The following is a 21,590-nucleotide window of genomic DNA, read 5'->3' on the forward strand; positions in this document are numbered from 1 at the left end:
ATTGACTAAGTTAGATGAGGAGGAGTTGAGGCAGCTCAGATGAAAAAATAGCAAACAGGATCAACTGGGCTGAATGACCAGTTCTGTAATTTGTACACAAATGTCTTTACTGTTGCCTTAAAACAAAAGGCCTTCATCAGCTGCAGCAAGTGTGTTGATGTGGAAGTGCTAGTGTTGGACTGGGGTGGACAAAGTTAAAAATCGCACGACACTGATGAAGGGCTTATGCCTGAAACATAGTCTCTCCTGCTCCTCGGATGCTGCCTGACTGGCCGTGCTTTTCAAGCACCACACTTTTTGACTCTGATCTCCAGCATCTGCAGTCCTCACTTTCTCCTACCAGGTTATAGTCCAACAGGTTTGTACCTCCAAACAAAGCTTGTACTTCCAAATAAACAAGACTTTCGTTAACAAGTGTGTTGGCATAGAATTTCCCTTCAGTTTTGACGCATCTGATCTGCATCCACATTTTCCCATCTGCAAAAAGCCAGTCTGTGTTTGAGAATTTGATCAATTGGAAGGTGAACACACTTGAGCAAGACTTGATTCTGGTCATTCAGATTCCTGCCTGGGATTTTCCTTGTCTATTGAAATGATGGCATTTTGGCTTATTTCTCGTCCTCCTTTCTTTCCCGACTGAGGGATTTGCTTTGGCTTTCGTTTTTGGCTCCTTGGATGTTGAATATCCTCAGTCACCCAGCTAGAAGCAACCACTGTTGAAACGCAAACCTGGAAGGCAAGTCACCATTAACTAGTCAGCTATGAGGGCGTTGCACTCTATCACCATCCTGTCCTTGGCAAATCTCCCCCAAGGGTATGTAGAAACTCAGCAGGTCTGGTAGCATTATGGAGTCATACAGATGTACAGCACGGAAACAGACCCTTCAGTGTCCAACTCGTCCACACCGACCAGATATTCTAACCTAATCTAGTCCCGTTTGACAGCACTTGGCCCATATCCCACTAACCCTTTCCTATTCATATACCCATCCAGACTCTCTTTAAATGTTGTAGTTACACCAACCTTCACCTCTTCCTCTGGCCTCAGTAAGTGTGCCTCGGTAAATGTGGAAGGGAAGGAGAAAATAAATATGTTGCACAATACCTGTTATTTTATAGATTCTGTGAGCTCATTCCGTACACGCACCACCCTCTGAGGAAAAAGTTGCCCTTTAGGTCCCTTTTTATATCTTACCCCTCTCACCTTTAACCTATATCATCTAGTTTTGGACTCCCCTACACTGGGAAAATGACCTTGTCTATTAGCAGAGAGAAAATAGAGTTGAAGTTTCAAGTCTAGTGACCCTTTGTCAGAATGTCAACTCTGTTTTCTCTCCACAGATGCTGCCAGACCTGCTGAGTTCCTCCAGCAATTATATGCTTTTGTTTCTGATTTCGAGTATCCACAGGTCTTTTGTTTTGTTCTAATGGAAAGTGATTAGGACGAGGAATCTTAGCTGATTTCTTATCTTCCTTTCTCTCATCCAGGAGACTCAGACTTCTAACACTTGTGTTTAACTGGATGTTAGTGCTTTTATTGCATGGGGACTGCACCAGAATTCTGTGTTACCATGCTGTGCGATGAGTGTGAGATGCTGAGTAAGAATGATCTCATGGTTCCTAATGGGTGCAGAATCATAGGAAATAACTTCACCTTTTATTCCTCTTTCCCTCACTCCCCCTGAAATCTGTATCTGTGCTGTACACCTCGATTATATTTGTTAGCGTGTTTCACATTCTGAACTAAAACTAAAAGTTCTCTTGGATGATCCCTGGAAAGGACCGATTGTCTTATGAGCAAAGGCTAAACAGGTTTGGACTCTACTCAGTGGAGTTTAGAAGAATCAGAAGTGATCTCATTGAAACATGTCGAATTCTTAACCGGCTTAACAGGGTAAATACTGAGAGGATGTTTCCCTCGTGGAACTAGAGGGCATAGTCTCAGAATAAAGGTGCACTAATTTAAGACTGACATGAGGAGGAATTTTTTCTCTGAGGGTTAAGCGTCCTTGGATCTCTTTGCCACAGAGAGGTGAAGAGGCAGAGTCCTTGTGTATATTGAAGGCTGAGATAGATTCTTGATCTGTCGGGGTATCAAGGGTTACGGGGAATGGGTAGGAAAGGGGATGTGAGGAATGTCGGATTGGCCATGATCCTGTTGAATGGCGGAGAAGGCTGAAGGGCCGATTCCTGCTCGTATTTCCTGTTGTCTTATAAAGGAAAGTGCGGACACAGGAAATCTGAAATCAAAACAGAAAGTGCTGAAGAGACGCAGCAAGTCTGGCAGCCTGAATGTACAGAGGAACAGAGTTAATGTTTTGAGTTAATGAGTCCGTGATGGCACTTTCATTCTGAGTCAGTTCAGGTTCCGAAGAGGAGTCATATTGGACTCGAAACATCAACCGTGTCCGTCTCCACAGACGTCGGACCTGCTGAGTCTGCACAGCATTATGCTTTTATTTAATATTTTAACTACTCTTTGAGCAAAGAAATTTCTCCCAAAATTCCTTGTTGGAATTATTAATGGCCAACTTATATTTATTTATGTTACCATAGTAAATGTGCCTCAGTAAATGTGGAAGGGATGGAGAAAATGAGTGTGTTCCTCAATACCTGTTATTTTATAGATTGCAGTTTAGTATTCTTTCAATTAAAGCTGAATAGAAAATTGTCACATAAAACTGTGCTACTGTGAGGCAGGTGGGGGGTGGGAAGTGTGGGGGGTTAATTGATCTCTTTATCCCTGTGAATACAACGTTTAAAGCCCTTGCTGGCTTCGTTTGCATATTTGGAAAACGTCTAATGAATTCAAATTGACAGGAGCTGTCATTCATAAAATGACACCCTGTGTTTAATTGTTTACAGTCCTGACACAGGGCAAAACAAGGTCTCAATCAGTCATTTCTTTCAGCAGCAAAGTAAGTTCCTGTGCTAGATTCTGAAGTTCTGCATTAAACATAACGGCAGAGTTTTTAAATCACATTCCTTTCAAATGTAGGAGCGGTGTTTCCAATACAACCGAGGTTCATCCCTAAAAGGTCTCCTCTCTCTCTGCTGGAGTAACCACAATAAACTGATTTGATAATTCTGAATCCTGGTATTTCTTGGCTCAGCACCATGGCACAAAACAGCCCCATGTCTGACTTTAAATTATAGAGCAGTCCATCACAAATACAGCTCCATTGTGCCTGATTAGTAGGCCCCAATCAGTCATTGCCTGCTTGTTCTTCTTCCCTCCATTCTCTTCTTCCTTCGCTCTCCTCCCCCCTGTCTTTTTCTCCCTGTTCCCTTCCATGAATAAGATGAAATAATGATATGAATATTGATATGAATCCAGTGAAAAATGTGGGCAGAACTTGTTGACCTGGAGGGTGGTGAGGATGTGGATCTTGTTGCCACAAGAAGGGGAGTTGAGGTCGGTATCATCAGTCATTGAGGTGGACGTTAGTAATTGCAGAAGGGAGAAAAGATTGAAAGGATTAGCCGGAGTAAGGAGGAAAGTGATTTTGTGAAATACAAACACCGGCAGAGGCATTCTGTGCAACCAAAATATACCCGAGGGCTGCTTTATGGGCCTGACATTTGTTTCGGTGTTAATGTGTTGTGAACAATTTGCAAGAAATTTGGAGTTTGCGGTTGAGCAGAGAGCTTTAACATGGCCATGTCCCCATCGGAGAGAGTGACAGAATGGGCTCTTTGATACCAAAGCTGCTTAAGTGCTTTCTCCATTAGCGAGGGAGCTGTAAATGCCTGTGTATGTGCACTGGGAGAACTTTACAGCAGAGGGGAGTGTGTTACTGAGCAGGAGTTTGATGTGCTTTCTCTATGTTTGTGACAGAGCGATAAACAATGTGAGTTCTCTCTGTGTTGGATAATTATCTTGTGTATGGTGCAGGGAGGGGGTCATTGTGCTTGGCTCTCAGCCAGCCCCTTTAGATTTCAACAAAAGGAGCCAATCTCTGTAGCTGGGGATGGGGGTGGGTGGGGGTGTTGGTCGTAGAAAGGGTCCGTCACTCCAAAGTTAGCGATAGGACACTTGGATCAGAACAAGTGCTGGGTGGTTGCTGTGGGCAACCAAGTTGACAAGCTTGTGTAAATATGCTAATCGCGTGGTGGAGGGCACTTGGAGAATGGTAAGTGTGCGGTGTCATTTAAACAGGGTCGGCAGGGTTGGAGGGGTGGTTAGTGGTGGTGGTGGGCGGGGGGGGTGGGGGCTGAGGGTAGAATCAGGAAGAGGAACAGCAGGTCCACGTTGCAGCCTGACCTGGTTCACAAACACTCATTATTCATAAACCTTTCATGAACCACACAGCGGTTTGTAATTGCTTCGTCTCATGGACACAACACAGAACCAAGGGACGGTTCCCTCGCCCTGCCCATCCCGAGGTTTACCAACCCTTCCAGTGTCGAGAGGAATCATCTTCAGAAACAAACAGTCAGGCGATGTGTATATAATCAGTATATGGAACAGTTGGCTACTCCTAATAAAAACATGAGAGCTGGAAATAAGAAAAAACAATTGGCTTGTGAAAAATCATCCAGTTGGCTAGTGTTCTGTTTCACTGGGGCGGTGACTCACTGGAATTGAAGCTTCGTTGTTCTCAGAGCCATCACAAAAGTTAAACAATTTATACATGTATGCAAAATTCTCCAATTTACCTGCCTTTTCAGCCCAAGTTGCTGGAAAGATTGGTTTAGATTTCTGTAAATAACGAGAATTAGTATCTATAATAAATAAATAGGCTTTACCTACAGGTTAAAAAAAAGATTATGAACTGTCAACATATTACTGTCCTGAACAAAACTCTAAAGCCTTTATAAACTCCTGTAAATAACGAGAATTAGTATCTATAATAAATAAATAGGCTTTACCTACAGGTAAAAAAAAGATTATGAACTGTCAACATATTACTGTCCTGAACAAAACTCTAAAGCCCTTATAAACTCCCCATATACACACACACACACACACACACAGACACTGGTAAAATGCCCTGGATGTCATGAGTGGTGGGAAAGATTGAAAAGTCCGTTCAATGGTCTGTCTTCTGGGTTGACTGAGGTGATCACTTTGCCTTGGCATATCTCAGTGTGATCAGCACGTTGGCACATCAAATTCCCGAAGTGCAACAAGCCTTGGACTGCTCCTCGTCCTTCCTTCTCCAGGGACTTTCAGTTGCCTGTGTGAGGTTAAGGGTGGCTGATTTACACTTGTCACTAACTTGTGGTTCAGCTCCACAGGAGCCGGGGGGAAATAAACGGCCTTTTTTCAGCCTTGAGGTGGTCTTTGCTGGAGCAAGAAGGGACAGCTCCTCTCCTCATGGAGATCCTGAAGCTTCTCCTTCAAACCTTCACATCCACAAGCTGATAAGATACCTGGGAGCCAATCATGTTGTTGGCAAGCCAGAGGCCTTTATTATCAACAGCTGGTTACCATTCCACAGACCAATCAGCTACTCGTCAGCTGAAACTCAATTTCATGTACATGTCTCGATCTAGCTCGTCTGTAACTGGACTTCCCCCACCGTTTGAACAATTAGATAGTCCTTAATACGCTTTAACTTAAACATGTTGATGAGATTACAGCAGAAATTTGTATAGTGCCTTTAGTATAGGTTCATTTTAACAAGAATAGCTGCGTTCTGAATGCGGGGGATGATCTGGCTGGGATTTCTGTCATCCTTTGATTGTTAGGGTTGATTTAGCTAATGTGGCTGGCGGGTGGGTGTTTCGCTTTGCCCCACAGCTGAATGCATACCCCTCTTAAAGCTAAGTGCTCGGTCACAGAGAATGATCCACTAGAAGAGGACACTTCACCAGTTTAAAGTCTGTGAAGTAACTATAGTTGCCTGCTAGGCTAAGCCTCCAAGACAGTTTGTAGGATGACATAAGGAAGTCAAGCTGCTAGAATTCAGCCATATCCAAGTCAGGCACTGTGTACAGAGAAACCTCGATTATCCGGCATTCGACTATCCGAATGTCAGATTATCTGACAAGATCACGAGGTCCTGATGCTTGACTAAACTATGTTATCTGGAATTCGATTAACCAACTGAAATACTCCCTTCGGATAATCAAGGTTCCTCTGCATTACAATCTGCTGCTGTTCTTAAAAGAAAGTTAGAGCTGAGTTCTTGGCTCTGGACAGGGAAAGGTGAAAACCAATGTATGTGATAAGCTCTAGAATTCAATAAAACCCTTTTAAACATCTGAAATATGGATATTGGTTGATGAAACATTAGGACCCTAAGGAAGGACAGCTAGTTAAATGGTTCCATTTTCAGAAACAAGGAATAGCAACAAAAGCGAGGAGGAGGCAGGAAGTGGAACAAAAAGATACAACATGGCAAAAGCGAATCTTTATTTATTCACCCAGCAAACATACCTCCTCAGATCTGCTGTAATAATTGCGTGGAATGCCAAGCCAAAAATAGGCTGCTCAGCTGATCTGGAGTTTGTACTTTCCTCTCCCCTCTCCCACAAGTGCACACATCATCTCTGCATCAAAAGGTATTTCTCCAGTATTCTGTGTTCAACTTGCTGTTGACCGCTTTATTTTTGTCCGAGGAGCAGGAAAATCGACATTTTGGGCAAAAGCCCATCAGGAATCCATTTCATTCCTGATGAAGGGCTTTTGCCTGAAACATCGATTTTCCTGCTCCTTGGATGCTGCCTGACCTGCTGTGCTTTTCCAGCACCACTCTAATCTTGACTCTGATCTGCAGTACACACTTCTGCCCACTTTATTTTCATGACCCTTAAGTACGAACCCATTACAATTCACCTAACCTGTTGTCATAATAAAATCCAACAATATCCAAATTCAATTTCCAACACTCCTTCCCCCCACCCCACTAAAAAAAATTGGGAGTACCTTTATAAATGTAATTTGCATGTGTCTGGTTTTTATTTTGTTTGCCTCCCTTTGGTTATTTCTATCTCCTTTTCAACTCTGCCTGCTTACCTTTAAAGTTGAGTTCCTTGGGCATCCTTTTTTTAAATAAAATGTGCTTCTGCCCAAATCGTTTGAAATAAAAGTATTTGAGTTCTTTCGGTATTCTGTTTTATCAGCGTCGTGCTGTTTTCAGTGCTTTGAAGAATTCATCTGAACCTTGTGTGTTCCTTTGCCTTCTGATACTGATAGGCTCCACAAGGGACTATATCTCACTGAGCTTTTATGTTGCATTTGTAGCAGTTACCATCTGCCTCAAAATTTTAGGATTCCTGATCCAATCAGTTTGAATATGAGATTAATCCAGTTACTCTCCAGACATCTAGGTTCTAGCAATGGTCATTGATCAGAAACTCTGGTGCTTAATGGGCTTGATTTTAACCTAAATCTTGCAACTTCTGCACCTCCCCCCAACTAAACCACCCTCCAGACCAGCCTACTTGGCCAAACAGAGCAGGGACCCCATAAAATATCCACTGTGGTCACTCTCACCTTCAGAGACACAGGGTTCCAGGCTCAAGTCTTTTAGATGTCTTGCCAGCAGAGTCATCTATCAAAAATAAAAACAGAACGCAATGGAGAAACTCAGTATGTCTGAGAACTGAAGGGAGCTGGAAAATGACGGAGGGGGAGAAAGAGCAAGTGGAACACACAAAGACAAAGGGAGTGCTAATAGTGTTAAAAGAGTGATAAGGATAAAATAGGTCTAAATCCTGTCTCGGTCCTTAAGAGTCATATTTGATGTGAAACATTAACTCTTTGTTTCCTCTCTCCCCAGACGCTCCGCTGAGTTTCTCCAGCAATTTTTGTTCTTGCTTCAGAACAAATATTTAATCATTGTCACATTGTTGTTTGCGGTGTGTAAATTGTCTGCCATATTTCCTACATTAAAGCACTTGAACGCAATTCAAAAGTTTCCATAGGCTATAAAGCATTTCGAGTTCTATGGTGGTTGTGCAAACTGCTACATAAATGCAAAGCTATTTTTTCCTGACCGAATTCCCAGCTCTGATCAACTTAACTGAAAGCATTCACTTTTTTAAAAACAAGAAATGCCTGGGAAAATACATTTTACTCAATCTAGGCACTGCAGTGGAGGAGGACAGTAGCACAGTGATCACATTACCAAGCTGGTAATCGAGAGGCTGGAACTAATGTCCACGGAGACAACTTCAAATTTCACAACAACAGCTGGGGATTTTACTTTGTTAATTAAATAAATGTGGAATCAAAAACTGGTCTCTGTAATGGTGACCATGAAACTACTGATTACCATAAAAAAAGCCCATCTGGTTCACTTATGTCCTTTAGGGAAGGAAATCTGCCATCTCTATCCCCTCAGGGCTCTTTATGTTTCAGGTTCGCATCATTGTGAATGACACTTTATTATCCTCTGAAGTGGCTTCTCAAGTCACTTGGTTATGCCATTGTAGACAGAAGATAAGTAAATTTTTTTTTGAAAAATTCCAAACTGTCCGATCTTAAATGCTGAGTTACTTACTGAATCGAAGGAGTCTCCCAGCAGATAGGGTATGATGTTTGCAAAGATTATATTATTTTTAAATTCATTTGTCAGGTAAGGGTTTCACCATCTGGGCTGGCATTTATTACTCATTCCTAATTGCTCTGGAGAAGGAAGTGGAGAGGTGATGTCTTGAGTTGCTGCAGTCCTTTGGGTTTAGAGACCCTATTGTGGTGTTAGGGTGGGAGTTCTTGGATTTTGACCCAGTGACAATGGAGGAATGGCGATATAGTTCCTAATTGGGATGGTGTGTGGCTTGGAGGGAAATAGTTGGTGGTGGTGTTCCCATGTATCTGCTGCCCTTGCCCTATGTGGCAAATCCCACAGATTTGAAAGGTGTCAACAGAGCCTTGGTGAGTCACGGTATACTCTGTGTAACCAGGAGATGCTAACACAGTTGTACCATCAACCAGACCTGATTGGTCCCTTATGCATTGAAGTACCTTGTGATTAGTTTATTTGTGGAGATTTGTAGGATTCTAGAGTGTAGAGGTACAAAGAGGAGCCGACAAATACGGAGAAGATCCTATAACAGGTAAAAGTGAAATGTATTCCTATACAAAGCCTTTCTTGATCACGCACAACAATTAAGAATGCTCCGTGCACAGTTAAGTTTAAAATGATGTTCAGGAGCTGTTTGCCATCAAGGTGAGGTGAATTATTTCAGGTATGATGCTTTGGTGTCATTTGATAGGAGAGGGGTTTCAATACACAAGTATGGGACTAGTATCTTCTGGCGAGGGTCCAGGAGGAGATGTGTGCCCTGATTGGCAAGGGTGATTATCATTAGATTAGATTACATTACAGTGTGGAAACAGGCCCTTCGGCCCAACAAGTCCACACCGACCCGCCGAAGCGAAACCCACCCATACCCCTACATTTACCCCTTACCTAACACTACGGGCAATTTAGCATGGCCAATTCACCTGACCCTGCACATCTTTTGGACTGTGGGAGGAAACCGGAGCACCCGGAGGAAACCCACGCAGACACGGGGAGAACGTGCAAACTCCACACAGTCAGTCGCCTGAGGCGGGAATTGAACCCGGGTCTCAGGCGCTGTGAGGCAGCAGCGCTAACCACTGTGCCACCGTGCCGCCCACTAACCATTCTCTCCATCAAACTGTACTCGTGTCAAGTGAGACTTTAAACTGGAATCATTGTTCCTTTCTTCGCATTGTTCCATCTGCTCAAGTTGCTGAATTTGACCCAAAGCTCATGGTTGGTTCCCATTCCTCTTATTTTTAAACTGTGCCTAACAGGTCATGTCATAAATAGGGACTCAGGAGAGTCCCACTCCCTTGTTCCATTTCCTGAAAAAGCAACATTTGGTGTTAGAATTCTCCCGGAAATTCTAGTCTCTTCAAAGTAAAAACCAGATCACCATGTGCAACATTATGTTAATCTTCTGCCTTCCTGCTCCAATACCCAGTCCGTTCCTCAAAAGCAAATCAAGACATCCTCTGAAATCAAACCGTCGTTCAATATGCAAATGGTGATAAGTGACTACCTTAGGTGTAATAAAGCTGGCTTTGAGAAGCGCTGTAGCTTTAGCTTTGTGCATTGGTCATAGTGGTTTCACCTCTGGGTTTGATCCAGGATGCTTCCTCTTGTGGGAGAATCTAGAACTAGGGGGTCACAGTCTGAACGTAAGGGGACACTGATCTAAAACGAGGAAGCGCTTTTTTCCCCAGAGAGTTGATGAGTCTTTTTGGAATTCCCTTCCTCAAAAGGCAGTGGATGCAGAATCTCGAAATAATTTTCGGGCAGATATGGATAAATTCTTGATGACCAAGGGCATGAAATGTAGAGTTGAGGTTAAAATCACATCAGCCAGGATCTTGTTGAATGGCAGAACTGGCTCAAAGAGCTGAATGGCTGACCTTTGTTGCTTGTTTGTATGATCTAAGGCAGTTTTACTATGTCACTAACAATATGTGTTGGTTTCTGTGTGGCCTGATAGGTGTCTATGCGAATAAGGAAATTCCCTTGACTCTCAGCGGCGGAATGTTAGGAACTGGATGCAGCACGCCCCTTTCATCCAATATCCTGTCCCATCACCGGACTGGCCACCTGATGCACCTCAGCCGACCATCACTACCTGGGACCATGACTGCTACGGCCTCCATCAGCTCCTCGCAGGTAAGACCTTTCACTCCAGCAGCACTGCCTTCCGGTTTCTGCTCGCTGCTCTTGGCTGTTTCCTGAGGAATGGTTCAGTGGGTCATCGTCAGGCCTTTTGGGGGGGTCACAGAATTAGAGAATTGTTACGACGCAATGGGGGACCTGCAGCCAATCCTGCTTGCAATGGCTCTCCGAACGAAGGCCATTAGATCCGGAAGACTTCAGCACAAAACAAACCCAGGCTGGCACTCCCGGTGCAGCTTTGATGAAGTGCTGCCCTGTCAGAGGTACGGTTTTTCAACTGTTAGTTGGCGTAAAGCATTCATCCCATGGCACTGTTTTGAATAGTAACAGGAATTTCTGTATGGTGCCAGAGTTATTTTTAAAATAAAAGCTGTGAACTGGTTGCCCATCCCTAACTGCCCCAGAGGAAGTGCTGATTCACTGCAGTGCTTTTGGTACAGTTACACACACAGTCTGCTGGGAAAAGAGTTCCAGGATTTTGACTCTGAAGGAGCGGCAATATAATTCCAAGTCAGGATTAGTTTAGATTCCTTACAGGATGGAAACACGCCCTTCGGTCCCACCAGTCCACACCAACTCTCCGAAGAGTAACCCACCCAGACACATTTCACTACCCTATATTTACTCCTGACTAATGCATCTAACACTATGGACAATTTAGCATGGCCAATTCACCTGACCTGCACATCTTTTGGATTGTGGGAGAAAACTGGAGCACCCGGAGGAAACCCACGCAGACATGGGGAGAATGTGCAAACTCCACACAGATAGTTGCCCGAGGCCGGAATCAAACATAGGTCCCTGGCGCTGTGAAGCAGCAATGCTAACCCCTGAGCCACTGTGCTGCCCCGGATGGTGTGTCATTGAATGTGGTTGTGTTCCCATATGTCAGCTGCCTTTGTCCCTCCAGGTTGCTGAGGACGAGTGTCTGGAAGGTATTGTTAATGATGTCCCTCAACCAGCAGCTGAACTAGATAGCTTGTTCATTGTAGCATTGCTGTTTGTGGGAGCTTCCTGTGCACATATTTTGGTTGCCCCACTTCCTACAGTGCAAGTGTCACTGCTCTTTGAAAGTATTTAATTACCTGTGAAGCACTTCAGAAAGTAATGGGTTTATGAAAGTCCTTTTATTTGTAAAGCAATGGGAAAAATTCAGCGCATCATTGAAATTTGCAGCATGGGTGCAGGCCATTTGGCCCACTGTGTCTGACGAATAGCCATCCAGCCTAACCCACTTTCTGATTCCTGTTCTGTTGTCTAATAGGTTGCCATGCTTTGAATCTGAATACTACTTGAATGTACTGAAGGCTTTTGTCTTTAACTACCCACCCATCACTCAACACCTTAAAGGTAGTGAGTTTCAGGTACTCCTCGCCAAACCTTTGGGTTGAAAATGTCCCCATGGATCTCCCTCTGAACCTCTTGCCTCTTACCCTCGGTCTTTGCCCCCCCCCCGGCTATGAACCATTCAAGCAAGGGAAATAGAGTAATTTGTATCCACTGTTTAGCGAACTCTTGTAATTTTGTACCATTGAAGTAAGTCTCCTCTCAGCTGTCTCTTTCCAAAGAAAACAACCCTGTCCAATCTTTCCTCATAATTTTCCAGCCAATTTTCCAGCCAAGAAACATCGTTGTAAATCTCTCCTGCATCCTCCCTAATGCAATGACATCTTTTCTTTTGTTGGAGTCCTTTTTTGAAATTTGTCACAGAGCAAAGAGAAAAACAGGCATTTGATCACCAGTTCTTCCCAGACAAGGAAGAGGTGAACAATCGGTTGCACAGTTCAGTCTGGATGTTGGCAGAGGAAAGGGTTTTGGACACTAGGGGGTCATTCTGCTCTTCAAATACTAGCAGTGGAGCTTTCACATCCCAGAACAAAGATCCCCTTGCCTCTGATGTTGATGCTCCAGTGAGCACAGCTCAGCGAGGAACTAAAGATGCTGGTTGAGAATAGGACTATGCTTTGTGATAGCCCCTACTGGTTAAACAACCCGTCAGCAATCCAGGCTGTTGCATGTGTAAGACACTGGTGAGTGAACTCTGCTTTTCCCAGTTTCATGCAGGGGTGGAGTAAATGGCCAACACAATTTAATAAGAAAACACTGGATTTTCACTTGCTCACCCCCAGAAAATGATAATTGATTTACTTAAGAACTCATCTCTTGTGATCTGGTCAACATTCACCCCTCAACAGGCATCACTAAATAAACAGGTTGTCAGCTCACTTCCTTTATTGCCTTTCTTGTGGGATCTTGCTGTGCGTGACACAATGGCCGCATTATGACAGTGACTGACCTTCAAAAATACAAGAATGGCTGTGAAGCACGTTGGGGCGGGGTTAGAGGAGTATTGTCTTCGGATGGTGAAAGATGCTGTTTAAGATTACCTCCTCCCATGTTCTTCGATTCTGTGAGGAATAATGCCAGCCAATCTTTCTGCTGTTTTCAGCCAGCCCACAACTGGACGTTGAACTTCTCAAGAAGCCGAAAAGTATCAAGTTGTTACGTGATGTGTTATGTGTTGTTGTGCTACAGGCAGCTGTCAGTGCGGTGAGGGTCTTGTGAGGTTGTGATGAGCTGGGTCAGAGTATGGATGCCACCTACTGGTTAAGTGTTCGCCTTTAGTTCAGGAACTGCGCAGAGCCGCAATTGCACTGCCGTGACCCTACACCTGACCTGCCTCAATCACTATTAACCCTTACTGTGCTGGAAAGCTACGCCACACACACACACACACAACCCAGAAGGCAGCCTGGACAATTTGGGCAATGAGTTACCAGATTCTGTGGCGTGTAGAGGAAGAGGGTACCTCACTGAAGCGTACAAAATTTGACAGGGGCCTTGTAAAAGGGAAATGCTGGGAAATCTAGAGCCTGAGCTACTGGTCTCAGAATGATCCTGATCAGGAGGGGAGTCAGAGATCTCAGAGAAAAGGCAGGAAAGTGGATGTTAACAATGTTAAATCAGCCATGATCTTATTGAATGGCAGAGCAGGCACGAGAGACCGAATGGCTTTCTGTTCCTATTCTTAGGGATTCCTGGATGTGTTTTAGGACTGAGATGAGGAGAACTCTCTTCAGTCAAAGCATTATGGACCTTTGGGAATTCTTGCTTTTATGTAAAGCTGTGGATGCTCCATTGTTGAATATTTTTAAGGATGAGATGAATTTTTGGGGTCTCGGGGATATGGAGAGCATGTGGGAAGTTGGAGTTGAGGATTGGATAAGTAATGGCAATACAGGCTCAATAGGTTGTATAGTCTATACCTGCTCCAATTTCTTTAAAGTTCTTATTGTATTTGATTTTTATAATTAAGATGTTCATAAAATTAAGTGTGGTAAAAAAAATACTTTTATCTAATGGCCACAGTTAAGTTAGGAAAAGTACAGGTTGGTTGCAAACTCAGAACACCCTTACCATACAAATCTATTGTTTGTTTTTCTCCCCAGCTCCCCACAGGGCTTTTTATTGGAATTATCAACGACAGCCTCAAAGGTTAATTAGTGCAAAAATAGTTAATTAGTCACAACAATAACATTCTATAGCATTTTTCAAAGGTGTGACTATTTGAGCTGACTGTTGCAATGCCGACTTGGTAACACTCATACCTTTGATCAAAACGTTAGGGGTCCACATCTCTCGCAAACGATGACATAATCTAACATTCCAGTATAGTGCTGAGGGAGTGCTGCACGGTCAGAGTCGCTGTTTTCTGGGGTGAGAAGTTGATCTGAGTCATCTTTCTGGTCTCTCAGCTGGATTAAAACTACAGGGATTCCTTCTGGTATCCTGGCCAATATTCATCCCTCAGCCAACGTCAAGGGAAACAGAGGCCTGAAATTTCACAATGACAGAGAGGCTCAGTCCTGTCACCAAATACAACACTTCCTCTTGTCACAGGGCAGGACTGAGGCCAATTGCTCTTCACAAAGGCAGCTGGCTATTTAAGTCAGCAACTGCCTCTATTCAAGTTGCCGTTTGAGAATTGGGACGTGAAACCTGAACTGTGGAGAGTACATGGGGTAACTGCAGGACTGAACACAGTACACTATCCAAAGAATGGCTCTGTTTTGTAGAGGTGACATTCTCTTTGGATCTAGTCCCCTTTGGAAGAGGTTGGGAGAGGTTGAGTGACCTTTGAAGTTGTTAAAAACAGGATAAATGGGGAAAAGTGCATAATCTCATTAATGATCAAACTCACTAGAACTGCCGGTAGCCACGTCAGAATCACAGCCTGCTGTTGTGACACCCATGTGTGTCCTGGAAGCTACATATATTTAATACACAGGGCTTTTTTCTGTGCAGACAAAACAAGCACTAAATCTGTTTCAACTCAACAAAATAGGTGATAGCCATCTGCTGAGCCATTTCTCAGGGCAACCTTCCAATCAATTACAATCAAGCTGCCTGGTTTAAGATTGAAACAAAGCCTGGCAGATCAATGTGAAACATCATTAGAATTGGTGCACTTGCCCTGGCAACACTTCTACCAGTCAGAGTCCTCTTGCCCATCAGTCAGCTATCCCTTCTCGTGAACTGTCGATGCTGGTTTTTCTCTTGAATTTCTGTTCTTGTAAATTGTTGTAATGAGTGCAAGAAGTAAAACTTTGACAAAATGTACATCTTTTTCAGCAATACTCAAGTTCTGTACGACCAAATAACTATTTGTCACACTGTCAAAAGCTTCTAGCATTCCTGTCAAAAGCATCAAGATAACCTATCAAAGAGAATGCTCACATGTTCACACCACTTAAAATTGTTGCAGTTTAAATGTTCAAAAAGTATCTGGTGTTAAAGTAAATTGTTACATTGATTTCACTCTGTTGACATAAGCCTGAAGGTTTCCATTGATGGATTAATGTAGCAGGACTCATTTCACAACCATCCATTATCACAGCAGGATGCCTGCCACTTCATAGTTTGTTTCACATCTCCAAGGAGTTCTAGACTCTATAATTAAATTCCATGGTTCTTGTGAGGGAATGTAGACTTGAATGAAATCTTTGTTGTTATAAGGTAGTTGAAAGAATATAAATGTAGTAACATGAGTTTTTTTCAATATTGTGAAGTCTGCTATGGACTAGAATAAAGTTTGATAATATGATAATATTTTCCAATTTGTCTCTAAATGGGTTATAAGGTGTGGCCATTATAGAAACAGGATGAGTTGATGTGGTAGGTGTAAGGTGGTGACTTGATAAAAAGTTGTCATTAAGTAATAAAGGGTCAGAGGGTAGGTACGGGAAGTAGGATGACGTGGAGGGTATGAGGGGTTATGGGGTGGGCATGGAGTGGAGTTCTGAGGAAGAGTCACTCGACCTAAATCATTAACTCTGATTTCTCTCTACAGATGCTGCCAGACTTACTAAGCTTTTCCAGCAATTTTTGTTTTTGATCCAGGAGAGAGAATCTGTCCCAAAGCACTTTACAGCAAATTAAGTATTTTACTGAATTAATCGCCACTGTTCAACTGTAGGAAAATGCAGCAGCTGCTTTGTGCACAGCAAACTCTCATATAGAGCTATGGAATAATGACCACGTGTTAAGCATATTCCTTCATTTGTTTGCACAAGCAAAGTACCAACATACCTAACCAGCCCGCACTTGCAAACTCACAACAATGATGTTTAAGATTAAATGTGACTCATGCTATTGGACAACATTAAGTGGATAATTCTGTCTGTGTCATGAATCACTCTGATATCCAATTTAGAATTGTCTGTCGGGCTTACAGTGTGGTGTCCTTGTGTGTACTGGAAGCTACACAAACTAAAACACAGAGCCCAGTTATGGAGTCTCACAGCACAGAAACAGACTCTTTGATCCAACCAGTCCCTGCCGATGATAATCCCAAACTAAACCAGTCCCACCTGCCAGTTCCTGGTCCATATCCCTCCAAGCCTTCCTCATTCATGTACTTATCCAAGTGTCTTTTAAACATTGTAACTGTTCCCACACCCACCACTTCCTCACGAAGTTCATTAAAAAATAAGTCGGTTTGAAAAAGAGTTTGCAATTTTTTTGAATGTTAAGGAAACAAAATGAATAAAAATCTTATAATAGTGAAATATAATAGCTCAAGTAAAATTATAATAAAACTGCAAGTAAGCCTGCAATCTCAGCAGTAGCTGCAAAATCCACACTGCTCAAGGGAGAAGCTCTGTGCCCATTGCAGGTAGGAGAAAACATGTACAACTATTGAGTCCATTTCAATGCAACAAACTCATTGGCAGCCATTCTCCACTTCATTTTTCAGCATATTTTCTTCGCCAACCTGACTAAACCTGCCTGGTTTAAAATTTATACAGACTTTGGCTGCTAACTATCAGTCATCATTAACTGGTGCATTCTCCATGGCAACACCTCTACCAATCAGAGTCCACATGTCAACTAATCGGCATCCTCCCCTCATGTGGCATATATGTTGTTTTCTCTTTTCATTGGTATTTCTTATAAATTGTCCTGATCAGCGCAAGATGAAATGCTTCAGCAAAGTACGCGTTTTCTTTTCAGCGATGCCCATGATCTGTTCACCCAACAACTATTGTGTTTTATTGAGAGCTAATACTGAATAGGATTCTGGGGAGAATTCAGCCCCCCACCCCATTCAACAACCCTGCAAAATCGTGCCATAGGACTTTTTATATCTACCTGCAAGTTTAAAATCTGATCCAGATGAGGTCATCTCCAACAGTGCAGCACTCCCTCAAGACTGCACTGGGAGTGTCAGCTTGGATGATGCAGTCAGCTGTCTGGATGGGAGACTTGTACCGGCCCAGCGGCAGAAGTGCTGCCAGCTGACAATTGTGCTCACAATGTCCTTCTAGAACAAAAGTGTATTGCTGGGGAAAACAAAATCCACATTTTGCCAGAGTTTTCATCTTTGACTCATCAGAACAATTGGCGAGAAGTGCCGATGTAAATGGGACAGCACATTACGCTCTACGGGAAGAAAGGGTTGATTGATCAGAAGTATACACAGATTAGTGGAGGCATCTCCATGCAAATGCAACAATTATTAATAACCACCAGTTGACCACCAAGCTTCGCTCAAGTTTAAATGAAGCTGGTTGACAGACTGGCGGGGCAATGTCCTGTGAAATGAACCAGAGAGTGGCTGTGATGAATTTTGATGCATTAAAACAGGTGCAATGTATGTACATGTTCTTTCAAACTACAAATAACAGGATTCTGAGCATTAATATATGCAGCTTCCAGTATGCACAAGTGCACCATAATGTGAGTCCAACTGACCATCTTAAATTTATTGTCAGCATAGTTCTTAGAATTCTTAAAAACATTGTTTGTCCACATATGATCAAATAATAGGACAGTGATATGTGGAAATGTCTCCCAATAATACATTCCAAATCACGATTAATACTGAATTCAAGAGAGAGCAAAGATGCCATCCAGCTACCCCAGGTTTACAAAAAGGGAATTTCTAACATGAATTTCCACAAATGATGGCAATCTGAAATGGAAAGAGAAAACATTCTTAGAGATTTTCACTATCTTAGGACATTTCAAAGCACTTCATGGCCAAAGTTATGGAAACTACAGTGGTCAGGCAGCAATGGTGAAGGGACAGAATGACAAAGAGTTGTTTACAATCGGAACTGGAAAAAGATTGAGATTTAATAGTTTTCAAGCAAATGCAGAGACAGGGGAATGGTGTAGGCTGTTGGGGTGGCAGTAACATGTGTCAGAGCAGAAGGAGTGAAAAATAAAAAAGCTGTTTGCTTGAAAAGAAGACAAGAATTTATCCTAACCTGATACCTTCGGAATACCGGGTCAGTCTTGACTGAAGTGTGCAGTGTCATTTACTTGTGTAGGTAAATAAAAACACAGCCTATGTGGGATAACCCTGCTGACTTGCAGCAGAACTATAGCGAGATAGAGAAAGAGTCCACCTCTCTGTATACAGCAATAAGTGTGCAGCGTTCTTTAGTTGATTTAAAGAGATCTTAGACAGGAAATTATAAGGTGTGATTGCGGTTTGTAAAGTGGCCTTATGCTGACTGTACAAAGAAGTTTGTAAAGCACAATTTTAAAGGAAAAGCTTTCTCAAACATCTGGAAGTCATTTGCAAGTTGAGGCGAGGTTGTGGACTGCTGTAGAAATTGACAATTTGTTTTTAGCGTGAATGAATATCACTGACACTGAGATTACTAGTCCGTAACATCATCTGGGCCTCGTGCAACTGGGTCAAACAAAACTAATGAGCATATTTATAGAGAGAGATTTAAAAGGGCACTTAATGCACAGTAAGGGTATCCCAATCACTGGGTCAGCAAGCCTGGATTCAAGTCCCACCTGCTCCAGTGCTGAGCAGATAGATTAAAAACATCTATACAGAGAGATTTTCACTATCTTAGGACACCTCAAAGCACTTCATGGCCTTACCCTTCTTGAAATGCCTCTGCCTTGACCTAAGGGGTCAGTTTGGGCTTTAGCTTCACATCTGAAAGACAGTACCTCTGACAGTGCAGCACTCTCTAAATACTGTACTGGAGTGTCAGTCTTGTGTTTTTGGCCCCAATCTTTGCTCCAAAACTTAAATCCATCACCTTTTGGCTCAGACAGGAGTCCCACCAACTGAGCCATGACTGACATCAGCCAGTAGGAATGAGAAGGAAATGTAAAGGGAGAACTTCTACTATCATGATCATGTTCACCCATCGACCAGTTTCATCATCAGAGCTATTTAGACATTTACTACAATGATCTTTGCAGAATTTGCTGCATACAAGTTGGCTGCCTCGATAATGACAATGACTGTCTTTCAAAAATAATTAATTGTTTGTAAAAGCTTTGGTACATCCCAAATGTAACAAAACCATGCAGGTCCTTTCCCTTCCAACCAAACTGCCAATTTCTGTATTTGTAAAGCATCATGCGAAAAGGCATGTATTCTGCAGGCACGTACACACAATTGTACCCCTGTGCATTTACAGTTATCATGTTCCATGTATTCTCTCGCATGTATTTAATTTGTTCTGAATAATTTTCAGTTTGATTCTTAATATACCCATGAATTTTCTTTTGCCAGAAATGGAGGAGGATGCTATACACTGGGTAGATAACAGAATGGCACACTGCTAGTCAGATGAGCTGAATTAGCCCTTAATTATTTACTTACACAGGGTGGTTAGGTTCCTGATTTTGATGCCCACCCACCCTCTTTTACAGAGGTGAACTTGGGAGTGGATGGGAAGATGGTGGGCTGACCTATTTTACTGCCCTCATGCTAAAAATACTCTGGCAGCATGCAATATCCTTCCCACTGTCTCACTTATGAGGTGGAGTGGGTCTGATACAGAGACTTGTACTGAAACTCATTGCTGGCAGTATTTACTTTTGACTTAAATATGGAATAGAGCTCAGGGTTGAGCAGTTGAGATATGTGCACATCTTCCCGGAGTTACTGGTCAAGTTTCTAACATGTTAAAAATAAAACTGAGGTAGGTAAAATGCAAAATAGAAATATAACATAGAATTCCTACATTGCATGGGGATCCAACAGTTTCTGGGTATTATAAGACTAAGGTCCATGAATGCTTCCACTTTAATTAGTTGGCTCTCGGTGGGTGAATTTAAGTTTTGGCTTGGGATTTATGGAATATGTAAGAGTTTCTCTGCTAAATTTGAGGATCACATTTCTTATATTTTTACTTTGAAATAGCAACTCGATTGACTCAATTTTAAAACAAAGTAACTTTGGGCTGTGTCTGGGGAAGAATGAATTAAAATGAATAGAAAACAAAGATGCTGGATGCTGGAAATGAGAAAGAAAAACTGCTGGGAAAACTCAGCAGGTCTGGCAACATCTGTAAAAAGAAAACAGAGGTAGCATTTTGAGTTCTGAAGAAAGGCCAGTAAACCTGAAATTTGAACTCTGTTTTCTGTCCGCAGATGCTGCCAGACTTGCTGAACTTTTCCAGCAATTTCTGTTCTTAGTTAAAATGAATGGAATTCAATTAGATCGTGCTTAAAAATAATGAGCTTAGATGAATCAATATAGAAAACCAAGACAATAGTTTTAGTAATGGAAGAGTCAGTAGGAACCAAACTGGAGAAACAAAAGCTGGACTTTTTTTTTAAATTATTCATTGATGGGATGTTGACATTACTGGCTAGCTCAACATTTATTGCCCATCTTTAATTTGGGCTAGCACGGTGGCTCAGTGGTTAGCACTGCTGCCTCACAGTGCCAGGGACCCAGATTTGATTCCACGCTTGGGCAACTGTGTGAAGCTTGCACGTTCTCCCTGTGGCTGCATGGGTTTCCGCCAGGTGCTCCAGTTTCCTCTTACAGTCCAAAGACGTGCAGGTTAGATGGATTAGTTATGGGGAATCAAGGGTTACAAGGATCAGGTAGGGGTAGGTCTTTTCGGAGGGTCTGTGTGAACTTGATGGGTCGAATGGCCTGTGTCCATACTGTAGGGATTCTATTTTTTCTAAATTGTCCTGAGGGCAGTTAAGTGACAACCATATTGCTGTGTGTGTCTGGAGTTGCATGTAGGGCAGACATAGGTAAGGACAGTAGATTTTCTTCTCTAAAGGGCATGAGTGAAACAGATGGGTTTTTACAACAATCATTGGTGGTTAAATGGTCATCCTTCGGCAAGTTTTTAATCTCAGCCTTTATTTTACTACATTAAAATTTCACTGCAATAGCTTCAAACCCATAACCCCAGAACATTAGCTGGAAATGTGTTGCTGGAAAAGCGCAGCAGGTCAGGCAGCATCCAGGGAACAGGAGAATCGACGTTTCGGGCATAAGCCCTTCTTCAGGAATGTGGACTTGCGCCCACACCTCCCCCACTCACCTCCCTCCAAGGCCCCAAAGGAAACTTCCATATCCGCCACAGATTCACCTGCACCTCCACACATATCATCTATTGCATCCTCTGCACCCGATGTGGCCCCCTCTATATTGGGGAGACGGGCCGCCTGCTTGCGGAG

General features: G+C 42.8%; 1 protein-coding gene across 5 annotated transcripts in view; it reads left to right on the plus strand.

The window, feature by feature from the left end:
- The window catches only part of LOC122539772 (protein AF-10-like), a 184,601-nt gene that overhangs the window by 125,835 nt on the left and 37,176 nt on the right, over window positions 1-21,590 (plus strand). For all 5 annotated transcript variants that reach the window (XM_043674818.1, XM_043674817.1, XM_043674821.1 and 2 more), the window contains one exon: window positions 10,438-10,616. In XM_043674818.1, coding sequence (XP_043530753.1) covers window positions 10,438-10,616 — 179 coding nt within the window. The remainder of the gene's footprint in view (window positions 1-10,437; window positions 10,617-21,590) is intronic.

The sequence above is a fragment of the Chiloscyllium plagiosum genome, chromosome 33 (genome assembly GCF_004010195.1).
Source record: "Chiloscyllium plagiosum isolate BGI_BamShark_2017 chromosome 33, ASM401019v2, whole genome shotgun sequence".
NCBI classification, from domain to species: Eukaryota; Metazoa; Chordata; class Chondrichthyes; order Orectolobiformes; family Hemiscylliidae; genus Chiloscyllium; species Chiloscyllium plagiosum.